We start from the raw sequence: 24310 nt of genomic DNA on the forward strand, positions 1-24310 counted from the left end.
GATTCTTTGATAGTCCACCGACCCACCGATGGGACAGCCCACAGGGATTTGTCCTGGCATGCCAGGTGGCCAGTACACCACTGCTAGCTAGCAAACTGTAGACTGTGGTACTTAAGTGTTGTTACTGGCAATTAAGCAGCAGAACAGAATTTCTATTTTTTTTTAACTCGGTTTAGCTACTTTAGTCACCCTGGTTAGAAATTATTTAGGATATATTCATTTCTCACACCAATGTTCAGTGTCTTTGAAACACCCTTTCATCATTGTACATGTCACACCCATGCTTAGTGAGGTGAAATAGCAAGCATGCAAGGAGTAGACACAGAGGAAGTTACTGCGTGGCTTTGCAAAGACCGAACAGGGAGTGGCATACAGACACACACAAGCATACATGCGCGCGCACACATATTACCACATTACACCACCATAAGTCAAGACAGCTCTGATTTTGTTTTGTATCAAACACAGGGTGCAGTTCCTCCTCAAAAAGATGTGCGTGCATGTGTGTATTTGTCTGTAATTGTGAGCATGCTGAGATAAAAGTGAAGAAGTAATCCCTTCTATGTGCAAAATAAACTCAGATCTTAAAGAACTGTTTGCAAGAGTGGCATTGCTTTACTCTTTGGACTGCAACCGCGTTTTGTATAAACAATGCTTTTCACATTACCGTAGGGCTCGGAAAGTTCTTAGATCCTATTCTGTGAATGAGTAGGTGGACAACATGCATGACATTACATTTCACTTCATTGACTACAGAGATCATTTATATTGTCCACATGTTAGAGAAACCATCTGGTACTTTTCAACCATGTGGATTAATCGGTGAAAAGGATGATTATAATATGTACACAAAGTGTCCTGCTACTGCACCGGTTTGCTCAGTTCCACACGTTTGAATCTTTGCCACTGAGGTGTGGCCATTGTTGCCTTTGAAGAACAGTTCCAGCTCAAGGTATCCTATAGTGTGTGCACATGTAAACAGTGGTAGGCTTGTGTGCTACTCAACAACTTTAAGGTCAAATAACACACTGGCACTTCTGCACGTTCTTTACTACTCAGAATGACCATGTTGATGAACCTTCACTGTAACTTAAAAGCTCATTCTTACACTGATGAGGTGACTATCTGATAAACAGCCTGAATACTTATTGATTCACCTGTTGTGTATTAAAGCTAAGTCAATCCACAACAGGAGTTGAAGATCAGGATCAAGATTAGGAACTAAAATGTGGATTGTGCAATAGGGACAAAAATACACAACAACAAATTAGATCATTTGCACACATGCAAGGCATGTTTAAACAAACTGAAACCCTACTTTCACCACTTTGTGGCAGGTCATTCTAGTTGAATACAAGAATATGTGAGAATGGGTGTTTCCTGGTCCTAGGTGTGTCAGCCAGTGTGAACCAGCGCAAATAGCTTGGCTCAGAGCTCGATGACTCACGGCCCATGACTACAATGAAAACAAGGCAGCTCAGACTGTCGAGGAGAGGAAAATCAAAGGATTATATGGGGATGGACTGTTAAAATGTGTGTGTGTGCGTGCGTGTGTGTGTGTGTGTGTGTGTGTGTGTCTGTGTGTGTCTGTGTATGCTTGTTTGTGTATTTGTGACTGTGTGTGTATGATTAATGTCTCCCGCAGGATAAGGGAAGTCACATGGCACTGGCCACTGAGCAGAACTGTAACTTGTGATACAATTAAGCAAAACTGACACCACACCTAGATATAATAATGGTTTAAATTCTATCCTTGAGCAACAGCCCATTATTGGCATGAGAGTCAGATGGGTGGAAGTTGCCCATTTTATTGCGTAATGCAGGATTAATCAGACACAAGGGACTATCTGAACACACTCTCAACAGTTTTTAACCCAAACAAATAAACAATAGTTTTGTAGATAGCTGAAAAAGGTTAGGAATGCGATGAAAAGAGAGAAAACCCATGTCTTACACTGGCAAAGTGTCACAATTGTCAGCTGAAGTTCTGTCCTAAATTCAGACAATGCACACAGTGTACATGGCACATGGCCTCGGTGGTATGAGTCATCAAGATAATTTGTGAGAACATGAGATACAATAGAAGGGTTTTATGCCAAAATACATTTGAGAATGTAACTCAATGTTCGCTGCTCTTTGTCTCCCTTTTCTTATCTTTCTTTTTTTCCATATTTACTAAGGTGACTAAAACAACATTTATTGCGAGAGTACTGTAATGTGTAACCAATAACTGTATAGTTTAACAAACAAAATGCCGATTTACATAAACAACAAGCCCATTCAAATGGCCTGCATTCACTGAAACTGATCTTGTTTGCTGCATTTGTGGTCACTTAAAAATGCCATTTAACTTAAAAGGTCATTGTCAAGATCAGCAATAAAAGCAGGGACTCACTACACATATCATATTGTGTTCAGATGGAAGAGTTCTTTGTATACCAATTTCATTAGATTTTTCACACAATGCAACATTGTCAATGTTGTGACTAGATAAAGAATGTCAAAGAGGCATTGTCAGTGTTGAAGAATGTCAAAGCAAGTGTACTACAGATTCAACTTGTGCTCCACATAAACGAATAAATGTGCTATTGCTGAAGTTGAGTCAAAAAGGCGATTTACAGTATGAGCGATATGTTCCGACTGCTGTTTACTTTTGGTGTTACTGTTCATTTCAATTGCACTTGACCTTGTGTCCTATATTCAACCAGATAGATTCATTGAGATAGGAACTCTTTTTCACATGTACAGGGAATCCTAAAAAATAACACACCAGCTTCTCTTGTATGAAGATATTGACGAATGTAAGTTAAGTGTGATCGATCACCTGCAGCATCGGCTCTCTAAACTCAGAGTCCTTAACTCAATAAATGCAACAAGACAAACTATTCCTGTGACAGTGTTATATTGTATCTCTTATATGTGAATGATTAACAAAAACACAGTGGATTACAAATCAGTTGACTGTTTGAATCTATAATTTATTGACCGCATTGCTGAGATAAAAATGTCTTCAAATCAAAGTAGAGGCCATGGGGTCAATGGTCCCTTCTCTCCTCTTACCACCCCCCTACTATCAGTGGCCTCGCTCTGACCACACCCATCTTCAAACTCAACCTTTCACTAATCTTTAAATTTCATTCGCTCCACCTCAGACTGCAACAACAAAGAAAGTCTGCGTATATTTTATGCTTAAATATAATTATCCTATAATATATAACAATAAAATGGCGAAAGGGGCCATTCTGCTGCTTACTTTTACGTTATTTAATTTCATTTTGCCAGAAACAATTTCAACACATATTTGAACAAAATTTAAACTGTTAACTGTAGTCAAACATCACTGGCTCTTCCTTCCATTCTTTATTTGCTTATACTGAGACCAGTGAAGCTTTGAATATAATAGGAAAATTCCTCACTAATTTGCTGTGAAAGTTATGGATTGGCCTCATCCTGTTTTAGAAATCCAATTTAATTTAATTTAATTAGCACAGATAATTGGATTTTCTTCATCCTCTTGGAAAATGAGTTAGGGACAATGGAACTAAAGCAAAAGAGAGATGATGTGCAAAAAGTTAACTTAACTTAATTACCAAATGCATCATGTGTTGCATCATATGCAACATGTGATGTTGTGCTATCCCTGTGCCTGGAGCCCCGTGAGTAAGCAGACCAGAAATTGCAACCTCTCGAAACAAAGTGGACCTAAAGTAACAACCGAGAGCAGAGCGTAGCCATGGCGAGATTACAACTACAAAGAAATCCCAGTCAGCTAACGACAGTGTGCCGTACTCAAGATAGCCGACACTATCTTGCAAACACGCAGGTCACCCCGCCTGATATTTGCCTTCACCATAGTAACTCATCATTGGTAATCATTTTAGAATCCGCCCACAGCGCCTGCGTGCTCCCTCACGCACACGTCGATGATTCAGAGAGGCGAGCTGATCCTTTGGTACAGAGAAGAATGTACAGGGGGGAAAAAAAGGGGAATGAAAGACAGATGAATTGTGGTTTCCACTGCAAGTTGTGAGTCACGAACACGAGGGAGGGACAGAGACAGAGAAAATTATTCTGGGATGGCTGCTATAGCAACATAATAAGCAAGGGGGCAGGTACTTCCAGGGGTGTTTCCATAGCAATGCTCTGTGTGTGTATGGATAAATATCACATGCCACAAAGATGTTGGTAATGTAGGGAGGAACTTTGCGCTACTTTGTTTGTGATTGTTTTTTTTTGATATTTTAGAAGAGATGATTCCCCACCCGTTCTTTTCATGTCTGCACACTCGACTCATCTAAACAGATGCTGGGAACACCTTTCACAAGTCTTGGCCTGCCGTCACAATGTGCAGTCAGAGTAATTACGCTACAAGCTTACTTTTAGGTGTATTACTGATGCCCAATTGTTTCAACATGTCAGTCCCTGGAAACTCCTTGGATTTGACACATTCATGTAGAGACAGATACTTCTGTGTGTGCATATGACAGCCCACCATGTGATCCCTTTCTGTACAGTGTCTGACAATCTCTCACTGTTAACTGTTTTGAATCATTGATCCAAGGGAATGAAGGGTTTTGCAAGACTTGTTCCTCCCTTTGGCTCACCAGCCATCTGTTGTGCTTCAACGGAAGGAAAAACCCTCCTTAGCTGTACATTCCAGTCATAGCTGTAAATGGGCCAACTCTTTCTTTGGGTGTGATGTACATCGTACACCACCAACAAGTCAATACATGAAACTTTAATCTATACGTTCACATGCAGGGCTGGAGTACATGTTTGTTCAGAAAGCTCATCCAGACCTAAACTGCCTCTTTAGTAACCAAACAATGAAGGCGGAAGTCTATTAAATGTCTAAAAACAATGTAAGTTACTCTAAACAGTGCTGATTTTAGTTCTTATACCTGCAAAGTACCTGCTTTCAACAAGGTACAATTGCAGTCGTGTTTCGTGGGAAGATAATGGATAGCTTGGTGCCAATAGGAAAATTTAAGGTTCAGCACACACCCAAACCACAAAGTGCTGGCGAAGCTATGACAACTAATTTTTAAAGGTAGTATTTCTCAAACACAGTTCTGAATATTATTGGAAGGTAGTGTATCAACTGGAAGTATGATGAAAGGGAATGAATTAGTATTATTATTTTCCTTGACAGTTATCAATATTTCTACACTCTGTAGTCGTGCTGCGTATTACAGTTTTGCTTTAGTTTGACAATATCCCTCAGTGCTCCACCTCCAGATTCTGGTAATATGAGCCAGAGGCAACTCTGGGGTTTCATGTCCAAAAGCGCAGGGGCTGTCTGTTTTCCCTCTGCCGTACCTCTCTCGCTCTTCCTTCTTGTCACGCACTTTCCTCTCCACTCTCACACTGGCAACTTCTGTTGCAGGGCAACGCAAACCCACCAAGAAATAACTTATAAATAATCCCATTTCCAAACAACAATGTCCCGCTTCAATTTAAGGATGTTACTTGCAAGCATTGTTATGGAGCAAAGCCTCCTTGGATGCTGTAACATATCATCTTGTCTCTCCCTGCCTTATTCAGCGATATCCCCTTCAGCAAACTCACCCCTGACCTCCCTCATTCCATTCCAGTACTAAATTACTATGCTGAGTTGTAGTGCAGAGAAAAAGTTCAAACCCCTTTAAGTGCACCAATGGGAAGAAACGCCCCTCTCTCCGGAACCGAGGTTAAAATACAAAGGTCACTTTTCTTGACTAATCGAAACAGATCACATCAGGTTGTATGTAGAAATGCATTTCTACCACCGTCTAATGTTTGCCTGCTTTACATAATTCCCCTGCTTTACATGCGTTTGTCACTGTCCTTACTTGCCTTCCCTAGAATTCCAGTCTAGCATTCACATGGCTGTACCTCAAAAGCAAAGGGGGCATGCTTAAGGTGGAGAAGCCCTCAAGTGCTGACTAAGGATCCATATTCCTGCCCCCTTTGCTTTTGTTCAGGTTTAGTGTGTTTGTGTCAGTGGGGTTGCAAGCCCAAACCCAGACTAGGGTCTAAGGGAAACTCCATAAAACTCGGAGGGTGGGACTCTGTACGTGTGGCGGCTGAGTGTTGTTTCTGTTCGCCTTGAGACGCTCCTACGACAGTCTGACATTACTTACACAATGTTGTTTCGACCATTAAGCCCAGACACTGTGGCAGAGCTGTAAACATCTCTAAAGGGGAAGGAATATCTATTTACTGTATGTTATTTGCGGCTACAACAACAAATAAATTGCTCATTCTACTGTTTGATTATAACTTCTCGAGTCACCAAGACGCTAAACCCAGAAAATAACTTCTTTAGCAACAGCATCTGCAATGTATTGAGCTTATTTAAAGGAAACTTTGTCAGTTGTCAGCTTCAGACTCCCCAGTGTTAGCCCTTCTCCTCGCTGTTCCAAGCCCCCCCACCGGCCGCCTCACTCTTTACCAGATGTGTCTTCCACCACCAGATGCTCAGCACATGCATAAAGCTGCTACAGGGGGCTAACAGCCACACAGGGACCTTATGTGGTGAAACAATACAGCCTCTCTCTGGTGTTCCTCCCTCGCCACCACTCCTAGCTGCTGCAACAGCTTTTAAGACCCCCACCCCAACACCAGCACATGTATGGACATAGAAATATGTCCAGAGCGCAAGGAGAGAGGAAGAGAAGAGGAAGAGAGGAAGGAAGAAGTAGTAGTGAGTGTGTGGCCAAGAGAGAAATAAAGACCAGGGCGAGGACGGTTGGCAGGGCTGGAAGAAAGAATGTTGCTGTTGGCATAAAACTGCGTATTGTTCTTGTGGTTGGCTTTAGTTTTGCTTTTTAACTCTAAAATTACAAAACACAAATAAGGATCAGAAAACAGTTTGGAATATCGTAGCCTTTGCAAAGGAAACTTGCTTCAAGAGCGTAAAACTGAATTGTTTTTTCCTCACATTAATTTCATATTTGATTGCAAGATTACAAGGCTTTTGTAACACCACTCCTTCAGCAATCAAAGGGTTAGCCACCAGCGGTGTTGTAACTGCTGCAATGAAGTTGGAGTTATTTGCTCAAGTTACAGCCCTCTTCCACCACGATCCACAGGATGGGTGAGTCATGTGTTCAAGGACTTGGGCGCTTTGCTGTTGTGGGAACATTTCCATTTTCTGATTTCCATCAGACTACAGAACAAACTAAAATGGCCTCCCTGATTCAACACTATGGCGGAAGATGGTTGAACCAAAAGGATCTTGAATCACGCTGAGGTTGGAAAAAATTACAGCTCTGACTCACTCCCGGATGGGATTCCTTTCTTGTGCATTTCGTGTGTGTGTGTGTGTGTCACAGAAAAACAGATCCACCCAAGATCTTTTCAGCTTTAGATTTAACATATTTAGGGATAAAATGAGGATTGATTGTGCTAAATATATTACTAAACATCTCGAGACTAACATTCAAAGATGTGAATTTGTATTATGAAGATAAATAAATCACATGGGCCGTCCCAGGTGTCCTATTTTACCTGCAGCTATAAATGACAATGAATCACCAAACAAAGAATTCAGTCATAGCTGAAGGTGTGGGAACAATCAAATGAGGAAAAGTGCAACACAAACTGATATGGTTGGGTGTGTCCGATTAAACCAAACGGTTCGTATTCACAGTCCAATATTTACTCTATTGGGACACAAATCCTGAAGCTTTAGAAATATTTCCCTCACTCATTAGGAAAGAAGTCTGTTTTTTGATTTAGGCATTCAGAGATATATATATATATATATATATATGCAGACTACACACTATTCCTGTTAATGTAAATATCAATGATACCAACTTGCAGAAGTTGGCACCAAAACATTTCTACATTTAAGTGCGGTCAAACTAGAACAGTTTTTATATCTGCCTGTAATAAGTCATCCTCAAATATAATTTACAAACAATGCAGGTTGTTGATAAAATACAATTTAGTGGATTAATATAAACTGTCAGTGTCTACTTAAAAGATATTGTAGACAGTATGCAGACTTCTTTTTTACAATGCAGTCTGTTAAACTTGGAAAGGAAAAGGCCCATGGCCTTGTACAAGACGTTTAAAGGGCATTCAAGGTTCTTTATAAAATATTTTCAGGCGTCCGCTCTTTGGGAAAGTACCAGAAACATCAAAACAAGCCATAGTTCGAAGCAGACAACATTCTTGTCTTAGATTGAGCAAACCACAGAGCTCAGACCAGTAATTCTCTCTCCCTATTGGATGTTCCCCATTCAACACGCCCAATGGCTTTCCAAGTCTCTGGCTGCCCCCTACTGGACTAAGAGAAAACAGCAGCATCACTTATGTAAGTGTAATGGTGAAGAACTGCTCCTCGGGGACTAATTCAAGCGTTATAAAACTAAAAAGTTTCCCAGTCGAGATGCTAAATGTATTCACCCGTTCACATCAGCAGTACAGGTGGAGAAATGTGTCTAGTATGATTTGACACCCAGCTGAGAAGCTTTGTTTAACCGAGTCTTCTGATTTAAAGTTCAACTTGTGACGTATTGCCGACCACACACAGCATTGCCAGTCGCTGTGGTCAGAAAGGCGCACCGTTATACCATGCACCAGGGAACTCATGCTGGGAAAACAGCTTTTCTTGAACTGTAGCAAGGTTTCCACTTCTACTTCTGACTGGAGGTGAATGGAAAAACTGTTGCAGAGCTCTTCATATTTTGCTCATTGTGTACACTAAATTGATTACAGAGGAAAAAAGACTTAAGTCAGACCACAGACATATCCCATAGATGGCATTGTGGAAAATGCTTTTATTTCACAGGTCAAAACAAAAAAAAAAAAAACAAAAAAAAAAAAACAGTTTGGGGCCACTGAGACAATTCACTCCCACCTTAAACACTGTAATTCAAAGTCATTCTTGCAGTAAAGTAAGCACGTGGTGGCTGAAAGTCAATCAACTTTAAGTGCGGGACAGCAGACTGTAGAGTGCTTTTGTTCAGACGTCCCCAGTGTCCTCTCACTTGAAGATCTTGCCCTGATTGAAGGCTTTACCCATGTGCTTAAATTCACCCTCCCAGGCAAAGTACTCCTTCACCATGGTCTTGCACTCCTCGCCGTTTGAATCCAGCTTGCGCCAGTCATATGATTCATAATCGATCTGCCAGTCTGGAGATAGCTAAGAGGGGAATAAAAACACATGTTTTTAATACGAGTGAATTACCGTCGGGTCTGATGAATTGATAATGTACCACTACTTGACAGTGGAGAGTAATTGGACCATCACATGGTGTGCATTGAAATGCAGACCACGTGAGCTTCGGTGTAACAAATTCAAGAACGTCAAGCTAGAAAAGATTTACTAGAACATGGTCTCATGCAATCTGTTCAGTCTAATTTAGTCATTTGACTTAATTTAGCCGAAAGCCCAAACAGCATGGAAGACACCCATCAACCTAAAACATCTAATATTTAGATTTTGGGAATCATTTGTGGCCATAGCATGAACCAGCCTTTAACTCACTGAACAGAGATGACTGGGATGAACATGGTCTCTAGTTTCTCTTCCCCTGTCAGATTAAGACTTGGTGCCATGACTGGACACTGCCTTGCCCAAAGACTGGGGATCATCAGTTTCCTCCAAAGAGTTGAGCTTTGTTTATATCTAGATCTTTGGAGATGAATTGTGAAATACTGCAAGACATCGGCTTTTTGATTAAAAAGAGACTTTTCTGTCACTGAAAGTGATTCAGTATTTCATTTACATTATTGTAACAAACAAAAAAAAACACGATCAGGGATCTCTAAACGTGATTTACTCCTTTTCCGCTGATCCGATCCGTCACACCTCTAATGACTGGATTCAATGCATGTGTGCATGGACCCATGATACGCACAGTGACCTGCGCCACATAAGCTAGCTAGTTAATATTTGTAGTTTATGCAATTTATGAATTAGAATTGTTGGCGGACTCATGCGACGACGACCACCACAAATTGTTGACCCCAGAGAACCTGTCCCTTAAACCTAGCAGCATTTACTCTGCTTCCTTTAAAACTTAAGGTAATCAATAAATACGGACCCATCGGATGCACACCAAGATGAATAGTGCATAAGACACTTCAGTTAATCATGCGAATACCAATAAAAACTTACAGTAGTGAGCAATGGCATTACTCTCGAACAGACAGAAACCATCATCTCCCTGGTATGCAGGTACCTACAAACAACGGCAGAATTCAATGATTCAATGATTTAACACATTTCAATCCAGAGAATCAAGCAGTTTTGCTAATGATAATTGATTGCAGTGAATAATTTGCAATTGCAGACATCGACACTAAGCTACCGTGAACATGTGTTTTGGATTTTTAAAAATGTCATACAAGCACATCATAACCACACCAACCTTGCCAAGGGGGAAGTTGTTGAGGAAGGCAGGAGTGCGGTTCGTCTGCCCGAAGGTGAAGGCAGGGGAGTTGCTGGCGACTTTGAGGCGAGCCCCACTGTACTGGGCTGCAATCTGGGCCTTGAAGGCCCGCCAGTTCTCTGGGTACGTGTATAGTGTCTGGAGAGGGGGGAGAAAATAGCAATTGTTTAACTTAAAAATACACACGACTTCAGCATACATGTATCACATATTTGCTAGCATGTTGAACAGAAGTTAAGGCAACAGTAAGATGTTTTCATGCCAATAACTCACAATGGTTTGATACCAAAAAATTATGTATTCTGGCTGTATTTTAGTTCTATTAGATTAAAATACAATATGAAAGGACTTGACACACCGACACATCTATGAAAATATAAGTGGTGCGTTAAATAAAGCCACAGAATCAGTTTGAGTGAGATAGCTTGGTCTGGTAGTGTTCTTGACACAAATGGTTAATGCTATATAAACCTGGACGCACGACCATTTAAAATTAGACTGGGCTGGAATGGAAGCAGGGTGAAGCTGGAGTCTAATTTATTTAGATAAAACTAACGGCTACCAATGCCAAATGTACGTAAACTACGAGCAACTATTGTTTCACGTGGTTTTCAGCTTGCTTTAAATGCTAACTAATGCTAGCTACCAATACTGGTAATATAGCTTTAGCCAAAGTAGCTTTAGACAAAGAGAGTGCCGGTTTGTCGTAGACCTTCAAACACAGGACATGAACACTAAGGTTGTGCCAAATTACCTTTAAGTGCAACAATACGTTTTTACAGCTAGATAATAGTCACGGCAACGTGGCACAAGCCTGGGTCGGAAGAGGGGCGTCATTCTCTGCGAATGCTACGTCAGGATAGCAAAAAGCTAACTGTAGTTTATACGAACACTGAATGAAATTCTTCGTAAATACGCTCAATAACGGCTACCTAACAGACCTAAAACATCGTTTACGTTAAAAGGAACTCAATAGCAGGGCAGATGGTCCGGATTTACGGCGGATTGCGCCAGGAAAGTGAAAAGAGAAACCCCAAAAGTGCATATTTCCATTTTACTCACCCCCGCCGCCATCTTCAGGACGAGAGAAAGAAAGAACGAGCGCTCTACTGACGTATTTACGTCCGCGAGTCGTGCGCGCACTTGCGACGTTTCCGCGTTCACGTGTCGCCTCATGTTGCTTTGCCACATCACACAGATGCAGTTGTGCGTCAAGTCTTTTTGCAGATTAAGAAAGATCAATGCTCTGACATATTAACATGCTGAGACATTTAAAACCGATACAAAGATATAACAAATGAAATACTTTATTACAGTCAGTGTACAAAAAACAAAACCATATATAGTTGAGATAGAAATTGTGAATTCTACAGAGAAACAATACATATTCTGCTTCTGCATTGTATGCCATTTTGCTATAGATTTAGCAAAGATTATCCTGGATTTACTGTGCAGCATTATAACAAAATGATGTTGATATGGGGCTTCTCCACCTGTCACCGTATCAATCAGTGTAGAAAAATATTAATTTTAACAACGAAATAACTAAGCTACTACAGAAAATGTCCCATGTGAAATGTACTCCCTCTGGGGCGAATCAGCTCACAAGACCTGGAAGTACAGAAGGCAAGTTCAACAATCATTTATAAAACAGAAAATAAAACATTTGAAGCTATATCACATTACTGTGCAGAATAACTTCACATTGACGAACAGATTCAGAACCTGTATGACTATATTCTGTGTAATACTCACCCAGATAATCATCCATGAGAGAACCGATGGCAAACTGAGAAACAAGAGAAAAGCTTGTTGTTAACTTCTCGTATATTAAGATACAGTACATCACTTTTATAAACTGCTGTGTAACATCTGATCCGAAGAAGAAAAACACTTACAATGTCATTCTTGTCCACTCTTGTTCCCACAATCTTTAGCCTAATCTCGTCATCTTGCTGGATTACAATGTCCTTGAAAAGAGGAGAAAACATCCAAGACTCAGAAACAGTAAAATAATAGGAGCACAACAGTGTGCAGCACTGCAACTTCTTTGTATCCAGAATGTATGGCATTGTACTTTTATTTCACTCGTGCTTTATTATGTTGTCTGAAAAATAACTTTGTTTACCCCAGCGTTACTATAATTACCTGGATTTGTACGAGTTCATTCATTTTAAATGTTGTCAAAGGCAAAGCAAGGAAAATATTTGGTGAACATCTATAGAAATAAAAACTGGTGTTTATTTTAAACTTCCAGCTGCTAATAAGCAACAATTAATAAATTCTTACCTCATCAACTGTCTTATAACAAGGAGGATTGGAGTTGGGATCGAACTCCATTTCTGAAGGGATGGACTGAAAACACAAAGTTTCTTGTAAGATAAAGATTGGAGATCAACCGACAGTGGACCTTTTAAAGGCAGATATAATAACAATAGTTTGGAACAGGAATTAGCTGACATCTTAAAAATCGGACACATCAGACTCAAAGTAATTCAAAAATAAATCTGAAACTGAACATCAAAGCATACATTTATTTTGAATGAACAAATGTGAAAGTTTCAGTCGATGTTTATGACATGCTTTACTTCTGTCAGCAATTTTCTATATGCAAAATATCCGATTAATCGGTCAACCTCTAACAAAGAGGATATAAACCGAAGAGTCTATAAAAGTGAACCGTTTCGGTCACAACTATACATTTCATGCTGACTCACGTGCCGAGAGATGAAGCAGGACATGGGACCAATTTCTGTGAACAATCCAACCTGCAAGAAACAGAGAAAAATATCCACTATCAGCTATTTATCACTTAGTAAATATTCAAAACATCAACCACTACAGAAGCATAAAGTCTCCCCTGGAGGCACATTTACTATGATAAAGTTAAAAGATCTGATCATTAACCAATATAAAATATGGGTGTTTACAATTATCTTTGCCATTATCTATGTTATCTTTAAGATTTATATTGCAAAGCACCTCGTTTTACTTTTTAACACAAGTTTTAGCCATTCAAATAGCCAGTTGCATTACTGTGCCAATTTTTCAGAAGCAAATGTACACATTTTGGCATTGGACAATTAGATAAAAAGCAGTGCAGTGTCAAGATGATTTATTATAGTATCAATATGTCAGATTTCACATGTCATCAGATACGATATGTTCCAGCTTAAACATCTGCATCGTGGCCAGTAAGCTGTATTGTCCCATACCTTGTTGACCTGAGTGACCACAGCGTCAACCACCTCCCCTTTAAACGGGCGGAACACAATGGCCTTGTACTTGACGGGGTAGAGGACAAACCCTCTCCCCGGTTGTATTACACCTGCCCCGATGTTGTCAATGGTGGTGACTGCGATGACAAAGCCATACCTGAAGGGAGGGACACACATAAATCAATAACATGTGGGAATATAAATGCAAAGTTAATAACTTCCCGACGCAGGTGAATACCGTCTTGATGACTTAAAGGGTGTAACAAATATCGGCCCTGATCTGTTGCCTTTGATTGTGTTTGTTTTTTAATTTGAAATTTTAAGCAATGTTTTCCATAGGCCATACTTTAAAATGACTACAGTATTTGAAATTATTACACAAGTTGTCAAATTTTCTATCCCAGAGGATGAGATTTCTGCCTCTTCCTGAAAGGGTGTACACATACTCACCTGTGCATAGGGTTTATTAAGTTCACTACACTTTAGTAACACGTTACAACCTAAACTTCCACTGAAATGACAGGTGAACTTGAGTCTCGCAGCGACTCACTTGCCAGTGCAGGTACCCTCCACTTCTGTGAACAGCTTCTGCTTCACGGTGTTCAGGAGGTTAGGGCCAAAATACCTCGGATGTAGTAAGATTTCATGCTCCAAAGAAATCTGATAACACAAAACAATACACGCATTATAAGACACCGCTTGCATTGATAATGCGGGTTGCACACTGTTGTAGATGTTATGCTGTTTTAAGGTATGTATGTGATACTACGGTGGCCCCCACACTGCATCTGTGTAATCACAGACGAGAGAGCTGGTGGTGTTTCTGCCTGGCTATAAAACAACAACGCTAACCACAGCGTGGAGGATTTTGAGAAGTTTTGTTGAGCTACAATAGCTACGCTAACCGATTACGCTCGGCACACATTGATAAATCAAAACACCACCACACGGCTAATATCCGGCTCACACGCGGAGGGTATTACACATACTTACATGGTAAAACATTTTGCCGTAATGTTCAATTCGTAATTTTTTTTTTGTTTTGATAAATTATCCAAAGCGTCTTGACAGAATCCGCCGCTCAATCGCGACCGGTCGCTGTTAAGTCATTTCCGGGGCAAAGGGTAGATAGATGGTCTTTTGTTGATGCCAGTGCGCTCTATACTGACTCCTGGCGACGAGGAGGGGTACTGCATGAGAGTGGGAACAGATCATAGACTATGATCTGTCCCCACTCTCATGCAGTACCCTTCCTCGCCACCTAGATTCTAGGTTATTCAGAATCAGAATCAGAATCAGAATCAGAATCAGCTTTATTGGCCATGTATGCGTGCGCACACATGGAATTTGACTCCGGTTACACATTACTCTCATCGTACATACACACATGAAATATGTACAATAAACAAGAGAAATATAAGAAAAACAAGGACATTTAACAGCTATATACAATGTAAGTATAAATATATCCCAAACAAAAAGTATATATATGATACAATAGTGCAAACAGAGTGCAATGTTACTTATTTATTGTTCATAAGAGTGACGGCCAGTGGAAAGAAGCTGTTCAAAGTGAGAAGAGGATATTTGTGCACCAGTTGTGTCCTTTTACCTGTAGGCAGATTTCATCATGTCATCCTTGCAGTAGTGGTAACATCCTCCAAATACATACAACTTTCCCACCATTGCTGCTACTCCATGCCTGATATTTGGCTTGTCTGACATCTCATCCAGCCTCCTCCACTCAATCTTCTTCACCAAACCTATACCACTGCGTAAGGAGTTTGCAAGCCACAGTTCCCTGCTTGGTATGCGCTGTCCCACATCTGGGTTCAGCTGGTCTCCCCCGACCACAACCAGGAAGTCTTTGGGACGTCGGACCCGGCACTGATCCTGGGTTTCTGGAAGGCTGAAACCAAATTCCTTGAGCGCTGAACCATAGAGTTACACCTCTTTGTTTCAGACGCTCTCCATGCGTAGGTTAATGGCCCTGACCTCTCGAAAGGTCATGAGGGGGAACCGGACTCCAGTCATCAGTACGCCAGCCTGGCCCAACCTCTCCTCAGGATCATCAGGATTATCCAGACTAAACTAAACTGTATTAGATTATTGGCCTGTTTATATCACATCATTATTTGACTGAAGTGTTATGTGCACTTTCTTTTTTATTACACACAATTATGAATGAATGAATGATTTTGCTCTTGATTGTTTTGGATCATCTCTTTCAGGCATTTCTCTGCTGCATTACGTCTCTAGTCTTGTTCTGTCAAATCGTGCGCATTGGCTTCCATTAAAAGTGCACTATACGGGGTTCAGAATGGGATTTTTTTTTTTGAGCGCCGCATGACATAATAATTATGTTAAAACCACAGACCCCTATCCGTTTCTTGCTCAAAAGGGCTAATTTTGTGGGCAGTTATTTTTATATAAAATCTGCATTTACCTTGGAAAAAGAATCATAAAGATGGTTTTCTTTTTTCCCATTGCGTGGCTGTTGCGTGAACCCAGCAAAAGTTTCGATTGAGTTACGTTACATGTCAGAATAGTAAGAGAAGTCTACACATGGCAGAAAATCAAAGAGAGAGGTTTGGTGGTTTAAGTGGTGAGGGACATTCCCTAGATGTAAGAAAACTCTTGTTGCAACCTTGTCACAAACCGACAGTGACGAGTGAGACTCACGCAACAAAACAAATTATTAAATTAAAGGCAATATAAATGGCAAGCTTAAACTAACAGTGGTGTGTGAAATCAGTAATTCCAGCAGTGCAGGTGAGTGCATGAGTGGAAAGTGTGTGTATCGCTTTGAAAACAAACCACGATGTCAACCAAAAAACATATGAGTGTCTCAGGCAGGAGACAGGAACCTACTGAGACTAAACAGGGTTTTTAAAAGAGTGCACTGGCACAAAGGGCCCATGTGTTGCCAGTGTTGCTGATGAGCTCAGGTGTTTCCACTCTGCTGATGACCCTTTGCCACGCCCACCTCAAAAAAGGTAAAAGGGAGCTGCCACACAAGACTGGCACAGGAATCCTAACTTTGCAAACTGGTCAAGTAAAGAACCTTAACTTCTCTCTGAAGATGGTCACCATGGTGGTTTTTCTTCTGGCTTTTGTTGGAGCGGCATTATCAGAATCCCCACACAGACGGAGGTGTGACCTGGAGCAAGGACAAGAAACGCCGACTCTTTGCTCAAATTACAAAAACATTTTACACCTCGATGATGTTCAGACAAAACTTGAAGAGAGCCAAATGCTGCTGCGAGAGAGGATTGACGCTCTGGAAGGTAGGACCAGACTGCAGCTTGATTCTGCAAGCGGCAACATTAGTGCGCTTGAAAAGTTAGTGACAAATGTTTCAAACGCACAAAAGGACTTGGAAGAGATGGTGTCACAAACTGAGATGGAGTTGAGAGATGCAAAGACAAAGCTGGAGGAACAGGAAGTTGACATTGCCAGCCTGAAGAGAGAAGTTAGAGAACTGGTCAAACACGGGGAGAGAGTCGGGGGAAACATCAGTGAGATTGAGGAGAGACTTGATGCAACTGAGAGGCAGCTAAGGGAGAGAAAAGGGAAACTTGACAATCTGGAGTCAGAAACTGGGGCTGCGTTCAATGCCACACAGAAACTGCTGACTCTGTACAAGAAGGAACTCTCCCGCCTTAACTCGACGGCCCAGGAGCTTGAAGTCAAAGTCGAAGCCCTACTGAATGCCACGGAGACGCAACTTGAAGCTAACTTGACGGCAATACAAAATGACAGCAGCGGTAAGTTTTTAAAAGTCTGTATTATCTTAAAAAACTTTTTTTTTTTTTTTTGTTTTTTGTTTTTTTTAAAAACAAGTGTTTTTATGAGTTGACTGCAAAAATGTCCTTTTGATAATGACTGAAGCTTTCAGCACAAAACTGAATGATCAAAAGGCTGAAGTTGATGGATTCAGGAATGTTGAAAATTGCAGAAGGCTGACATTGACTGTCTGAAGAGCGACGAGATAGTACAAAAGCTTTGCAACTTGTATGCTGAAAATAGATAATTACTGAGCTGCTGCTTTTTTATAAATGTAGAATGTAAATTCTGTTTTTTTTTCTTTCCTGCAGAACTCGGAACTGAAGAAAGTGAACTCTCATTAGGGGGGATGCGCCTTACAGCAGAAGGTAAGGGAAAGTATAGTAAGTAATGGCTCAAGATGCCAAACGCAGACAACTGAATTTAACAGTGTTTACTTTTCTTTCGTCAGTCAATGCCAAGGTGGCCTTTTCTGCAACTATAATGGAATCCAACGATGTGTTCACTGGACCCGGCACCAACGGCACCAACAACATTCTCATCTATAACAGAGTCTTCACAAACGTTGGCTTCGCTTACAACTGTAAAACAGGTATGTTCTAGATGCATAACCTTCAGAAAACTGACCAATGATTAACCAATATGAAAGGATGCATCTTTAATAAAATAGAATGCATCCTCTATATTATTGGATATCATATGGGAAACATTGATTTCATAATATGGTCAGAACATTGCGAAATCTTCCTTCCACGGCGTCTGAAGTTTTTTTCACAAGTTGCCTATAAGTCCATCGAGCTTTAGGATGTGTTGGTAGGTGATTTTGTTACTTTTAGAATAAAGGTGGCTAATTGTTTCCGCAGTCTGTAATCGTTATGCTAACCAGCTGCATGGCTTTATCTTTATTTTTAACATGCAGACATGAGAGTATCGATCTTATCATCTAACTGAGAAGATGGTGGTTATTTGTGTTTCCGTTGAGTAGAAAAATGTATTAAGAACCAAGTAAGGACAAATGTTTTTATAACTTATTGATGTCATTGCATTCTCCTCTTCAACAGGCATCTTCACTGCTCGACTGAAAGGCGTTTATCACTTTTCATTCATGACTTTCGGCTACAACGGTCACACTTCAGGAGCCATCCTGGTGAAGAACAGGCATTACCAAGTGAGCACCTGGGAATTCACCGGCTCGGATAACGGTGACACCACCAGCAACACGGTAATCCTTGAGCTGAATGTCGGAGAGACCGTCAACGTCATCCTGTGGAAGGGTGGAAAAATACATACAAGTGTGTTCAGTGGGTTCCTCATCTTTCCAACATTGTAGATTTTAGAATGAGATGCCACAGTTTCATATTCAGGGACGCATATCTCAATCTGTTCTTCCTCCTTTCAGCAATTTCTCTCGTAAAGTTTAAATATTTGAGGATTGTTGAAGTGTCAAAATAAAAGAAATGAAACAAATATGTTGTAAAACTGTTTTGGCTTCCTGTGCAACAAACGCCTCACTACTAGTTAAAGATGCTTTTAAAACCCGAGATGAACATTGGGTTGTACATCTCCACGCTGTCTAGGTTGGTGTTGATCTCCACCAATGGCATAAAGACGCTCTTCGTGTACCACCACTGAGAAGTTTCTTCTAAACTCCTGCCTTTTCCAGCTGTCCTGCACGGGGTCATAACTATAGCATGTGTGCGATGGAAATGTTCAGACCCCGGCTGTGAATCTGTGGGACAATACTGTATATAGGGACAGAAAGTACAGACTGACCAACCAATTTAACGGTCGTGTCTAGAATGTAAACCACAAATTGCAAAACTCCCACAATGTTTAGGATATGTAACTCAAGAGTGTTTGCACTTTCTTTTGCAACTCGTGGGTACGTGATCCTCCAAATTCAAGCCCCATCTTGTACTACCTCGTCTGGAAGGATCAAGTCTAACAGCTTTATAACACAGGGATTGCAAAAAAATGTGACACAGGAAACTGGCATTTTTTAAAATCTCTTTATATTGCCAACATTGCAGCAGGAGCCAAATACAAGAAGGGACAGCAGAGACAATGTGTTAATAACTAGGCAAAAGCTGGGTCACTGAGGACTGAAGCAATGGTGGGTGAGTATCCAGATGGAAGCTGTGGGGATGCAGAAACTATGGAGCACCAACTTTTCAACATTGTATTGGACTCTACATAATGATATAACGCACACAGTTGAGGTCTACAAATGAACCGTGGAGGGCAGCAACAGGTCGTGGCTGCGTCTAGTCTGCTGAAATTTAAACCGAAGAAGAAAAAGAACTATGGGCGTGACACAGTACGACTCTATGATTGGCTGTTCGACTTGACCCACAACATCAACCATATATAACGAAGTAAAACAATGTCACTGACAGTTGGAAAGACTGATAAATAATATATATTTTTACCGAACTTACTTAACTAGCGTTAACCGAGCAAACCGTCTGTTTTTGACGCTCCTCTTTCGGACTGAAATGGCGAGTACTCTCGTGTCGAAGTTGTTTCGTCCCCATGTGTTCACACAGCTGGTAAGTTATCGACTAACTACGTTTCTACTGAGCTCTGCTAATGCTGTTTCCGTATGACTCGTGTGACTCTCCTGTCTTCCGTCCAGGCGTCTCTCCGGTCGGTTTGCGTGCCTCGACAGAAGGCAGCGGGGATCAGGCTTCTCTCCAGCGATCCGCCACCGGAGAACGTCAGTCGGTATCCAGTTCCGTACAGAAAAGATCTACCTTATGACCTGGTAGAGGTAATGGAGGAAGTTGAGTCAAAGGTATAAAAACAAAACAACGTATTAAACTCTTCAGATCGACTCTTATTTCAACTGCTAAACGTCCCGTTTATTTCTTTACAGGGAGGCTTTTTGCCCAATGTCTTCAAAACCCTTTCTCATAGACCAGCAGAGTTCAGAGCCTTCTTTGCTTACTACACTGAACTAATGAACAAAGAGACAGGTGTGTGTGTGTTTGTTATGTTTCTCTGTGGTGGCAGTTAATGCAAGTGGTGTTACTCGGGAGCGGTGATAGAATTTCTTGGCATCCTGAGGACAGTGCTTGGGCTCCTGAAACATGCTCCAGGGCCCCAGCATTCACACTTTACCCGTTATCCGGCTACTAGGTCAGACTTCACATCATCCACCACTTTAAGTAAGCCAAGATGTTATTTGTCTTCCTTTTGTTGGCACTATGCAAACTCCTTTTACAAGGCTGCACCCTGTTTGGCTTATGTTATGTACTACATTCCACAGGTGATCAGACTTGCACATTCAATAATGCAGACTGCGTCTTGTCTCTCACAGGATCTCTGCACACATAACTTACTTTTTTTTTTACCTCTCGTTGGGTTAAATGGTGTAGCCACTATAAGAAAGTAAGAGTAGTATAATTGTCAGCTGGCTGGCTGCTGCATGGTCGGCTGAATGTGACTGCTCTGTGCCACTCACTATACGTACAGTAGACGTCCACCCAGACAGCCATAACAAGCCGGGGAGACTGCAGAGAAAGTATCAAACCATAACCAATATTGGTCTCTAAGCATTCACACTTACAATTTACAATAACAATCTACCCTGAACAACACAATCAAACACTGAAGCCTCAGCATTCTCTTCCCATCCCACTGTCTCTACTAAACTGAACATCATAATGTTGTTTTAGGCATTGTAGCCACTTCTTGAATGTCGTGGATCTGTTCCAAGAGGAAGTTTCTCTTTTATCTGTAGAACCATATTGACTAAAACCAGCCAACCAGCTCTGATGCTGTGTACTTTATATATTATTGTTGTTGTGTAAGTGTATGTTATTGTTTTCACATTAATATGATGTCTACTGTGTTCCAGGCGGATTGACCAAGGCAGATCGTGAGCTGATTGTAGTAGCTACCAGTGTCCACAACAAATGTCTTTACTGTGTGGTATCCCACAGTGCATTGCACCGCATCTACTCTAAGAAACCCACTCTTTGCGATCAGGTATAAACTTTAATTGATTTTTACTACTTGCCCCTCCTTTGCTTTTTATAATACACAATTACTTCAATTGTCACTAAAGTGTAGTTAAGTTATACTAGACATTTGAATCAATCAGAGCAAAACTTTTTTTTTTGGTGATTCAAAAAAGTTATATATTAAATAAATCACTTAAATTTCCCACTATGTCTAATTATTTACCTCCCTATTTTCACGCAGGTCGTTGTTAACTATGAGAATGCGGAGCTGTCACCTCGGGAGAGAGCCATGCTGGACTTTGCGATGGCTGTGTGTCGCAGCGACGCCATCACAGAGCAGCATTTCCAGTCTTTGGAGGAAGTGGGCTTTGACCGTGACGATGCGTGGGACATCGCTGCCATCACTGCTTTCTTCGCCATGTCCAACCGGCTCGCCCACCTCACCGACATGAGGCCAAACTTAGAATTTTACAACATGGGCCGTATACCAAAGGACAAGAGCAAGGACAAGGGGAAAGTGAAAGGGGAGTAGCATTACAAGATCATTGATATTTTTGTAAATGCCTCAAATCAATCAAAAGTCTCCGAAGTGTTTTTTTGCCGGCCCTCCACTTTGAGCATAGTACGTCAAATTGAGGATTTTGCAAAGCTCCCCTAAGTATATGTGCTGTAGATGTAAATTGTGTCTTAATCCATATCATTTTTGATTGTGTGACTTTGACATTTTGAATTTTAGGCGGCTCTGGTTGTGGGGAAATGTTTTTTTTTTTTTTGCAGCTGGTTGTTCATTACATTACATTTACTGAAAATGTCATCGTTGCCTTCTGACTATCATGTTTGTGTCTTATGAAACATAATCGCTCGAAACTCCGAATCTCAAGCCAGCTCTTTATTTCCTTGTTCACAAGTTGAGTGCTTGGTGTTGCTCAATGCATTGTTACTGTGACTACCAGGAGTAGTTTAAATAAGTTGCTGACATTGTTCACAGCAATGTTAGATTGTGTTGTAAAGTTTAAAACTGCTTCTCAAAGCCTTTCCTTTATCTTTTCAATAAACTATTTTTCTTGATGATATGAACGAGTTGGCACTTATTTTTCTGACTTTACCACTTTTTTATTTTTTGGAAATAGTTGATTGTAACAGATCACCTGTATCACAGTTTGCTGCTGGCAGGACGGTCAATAGTGGGACAAGTAAAAATGAAGGAATCACAAAATGTTGGTGAAGTACTGTGTATCACTACCAGGTGGCACCACATCCATGCACATATTGTGTGTATGTGTACACTGCTAAACTATGATTTAAAGATGACTGATTTTATACCCCATAAGAGCTGCATATGTGAGAGACATTAGTCAACACCGCCTTATACAGTAGAGAGAAATACATATTTATTTGCTATTATTAGTTAAGCTAGCACATGGTTGGTGCAATCTTAGCTGTCATTTTCTATGTGATGTGATGAATCACTGTTCCTGATCTAATTTCTGTGTGCTGAACAACATTCTCTCCCAAAGTTTATTTTCTGGCAACCTACTTTTAATGCTGACGTCCCCTGTGCTGTCTATTATCCACAGAGATACAAGTCAAACATGACTCCAGGCGTCACCTAAGGTTTACTTTGGTGTGCATGTGTGAGTGATGTGTGAGGGCGTGTATGCAAATTCTTATTTTTGTGTGTGCATTTGAAAAATACCTCATTCACTTTGATATTTAAGAGTTATTCACAGTTGAGGAAATCGTCTGAAACCTAATCTATCGACTTTAGTAAAACTGATAGCTTCCTCCCAAGGCGTCTCCTGTCCTGTCCTGTCCTTATCCACCTCATATGTCTAAAGAACTGCTCATGTTCTAACTCGTCATTAGGCACCAACCCTCCTGACCCCCTTTTCTCTTATTAGTATTAAAAAGAGAAATCAGGCTCCAGACAAGGCTAAGTTATGGTCTGCTGCTGCCCTGTTGTCACTTATATTGTAACTCTTCAAGTCAAGAAAAAGAAGATAAATAAATAGACGATCACATGAAAACAAAGTTAATAGCTTTCAGGTGGAGGCTCTCACCCGTTTCTTATTATAGTTAGTACATTGATGGACAAATCAATATGATTATATTCCCGTTGCAAACTGTAAGAGGAGTCTCGGGAGGCCCAGTTCTGTGTCTTTGTTCTCCTGAGGTAGATAAAAGAAGTCGTGAAACACACGTCAAATGGCTGCATGATAGAGAGCTGGATAAAAGAGCTGAAGAGCAACAAAGTAATCAGTGAGGTTGTGGGTCAAAAGCAAAAAAAGATCACCAGTGAAGTAGACATCATTTATGAAGCTTAACTTTCATGTGGCAGGATATTACTGCAAAGTAAGGAGCAGTAGCAACATCCTTCATCTGAGTGTGGTGCAGCAACCAAACAACAATTTCTGAGCAGATTTTGCCTACACATTGCGGTATTTCACAGCAATCAAATTCAGCAAAAATTACAACAAAATCGGAATATATAAGAATCCCTTTACTACTCAGAGGTTTCACTTGAAAGCCACTCACATTATTTGTGATGAGTCATACAAATACGTAGGAATTTGGCTTGACAGCAGACTGTATTTCGAGGGTTCGAAAAATAAAAATGATTAGAAATTATATTTTTAGATGGATTTTTCTATTAATTGAGATGCTCTATTTACACACCAGAGATGCACTCGCACTTTGTGACTCATTGAAGAAAATGCAGGCAGGCATACAGGATGTATTCCAACCAAGCGAGCACATATGGGACATTAGTAAATGGATAGACACAAGGATGAGGCCATTATCTTCTGTGTCAGTTCCTGTTAAGAGTGTGCCTGCTCGTGTGCAAGTCTGCATATGCACAGTGTTGTGTTAATGTGTGTGGCCAGTAATTTACATTCTCCAGCAAAGTGTGTGTGTGTGTGTGTGTGTGTGTGTGTGTGTGTGTGTGTGTGTG

General features: G+C 40.8%; 3 protein-coding genes across 3 annotated transcripts; 2 read left to right on the forward strand and 1 right to left on the reverse strand.

Moving 5' to 3' along the window:
• Nucleotides 1–8742: 8742 nt before the first annotated feature.
• Nucleotides 8743–14716, reverse strand: polr2g (RNA polymerase II subunit G). The gene is made up of 10 exons (XM_031862949.1): nucleotides 14600–14716; nucleotides 14157–14266; nucleotides 13604–13763; nucleotides 13106–13156; nucleotides 12678–12743; nucleotides 12287–12358; nucleotides 12144–12177; nucleotides 11451–11999; nucleotides 10368–10526; nucleotides 8743–10178 (listed from the first exon to the last, which is right to left on the reverse strand). The coding sequence occupies exons 1-8, from the start codon at nucleotides 14609–14611 to the stop codon at nucleotides 11986–11988; spliced, it is 519 nt and encodes a 172-aa protein (XP_031718809.1). The 5' UTR covers nucleotides 14612–14716; the 3' UTR covers nucleotides 8743–10178; nucleotides 10368–10526; nucleotides 11451–11985.
• A 1922-nt stretch (nucleotides 14717–16638) lies between these two features.
• LOC116391912 (multimerin-2-like) lies at nucleotides 16639–18845 on the forward strand. The gene is made up of 4 exons (XM_031862909.1): nucleotides 16639–17373; nucleotides 17704–17760; nucleotides 17844–17984; nucleotides 18454–18845. Exons 1-4 carry the CDS (start codon nucleotides 16689–16691, stop codon nucleotides 18720–18722), a joined length of 1152 nt encoding a protein of 383 aa, XP_031718769.1. The 5' UTR covers nucleotides 16639–16688; the 3' UTR covers nucleotides 18723–18845.
• Nucleotides 18846–19747: 902 nt separating this feature from the next.
• Nucleotides 19748–22434, forward strand: LOC116391867 (uncharacterized). Its single transcript, XM_031862842.1, has 5 exons — nucleotides 19748–19941; nucleotides 20028–20186; nucleotides 20268–20367; nucleotides 21252–21382; nucleotides 21599–22434. Exons 1-5 carry the CDS (start codon nucleotides 19888–19890, stop codon nucleotides 21887–21889), a joined length of 735 nt encoding a protein of 244 aa, XP_031718702.1. The 5' UTR covers nucleotides 19748–19887; the 3' UTR covers nucleotides 21890–22434.
• Nucleotides 22435–24310: the final 1876 nt, after the last annotated feature.

This window comes from Anarrhichthys ocellatus, unplaced genomic scaffold (genome assembly GCF_004355925.1).
Source record: "Anarrhichthys ocellatus isolate YVR2014 unplaced genomic scaffold, GSC_Weel_1.0 scaffold27, whole genome shotgun sequence".
In the NCBI taxonomy this organism is placed as follows: Eukaryota; Metazoa; Chordata; class Actinopteri; order Perciformes; family Anarhichadidae; genus Anarrhichthys; species Anarrhichthys ocellatus.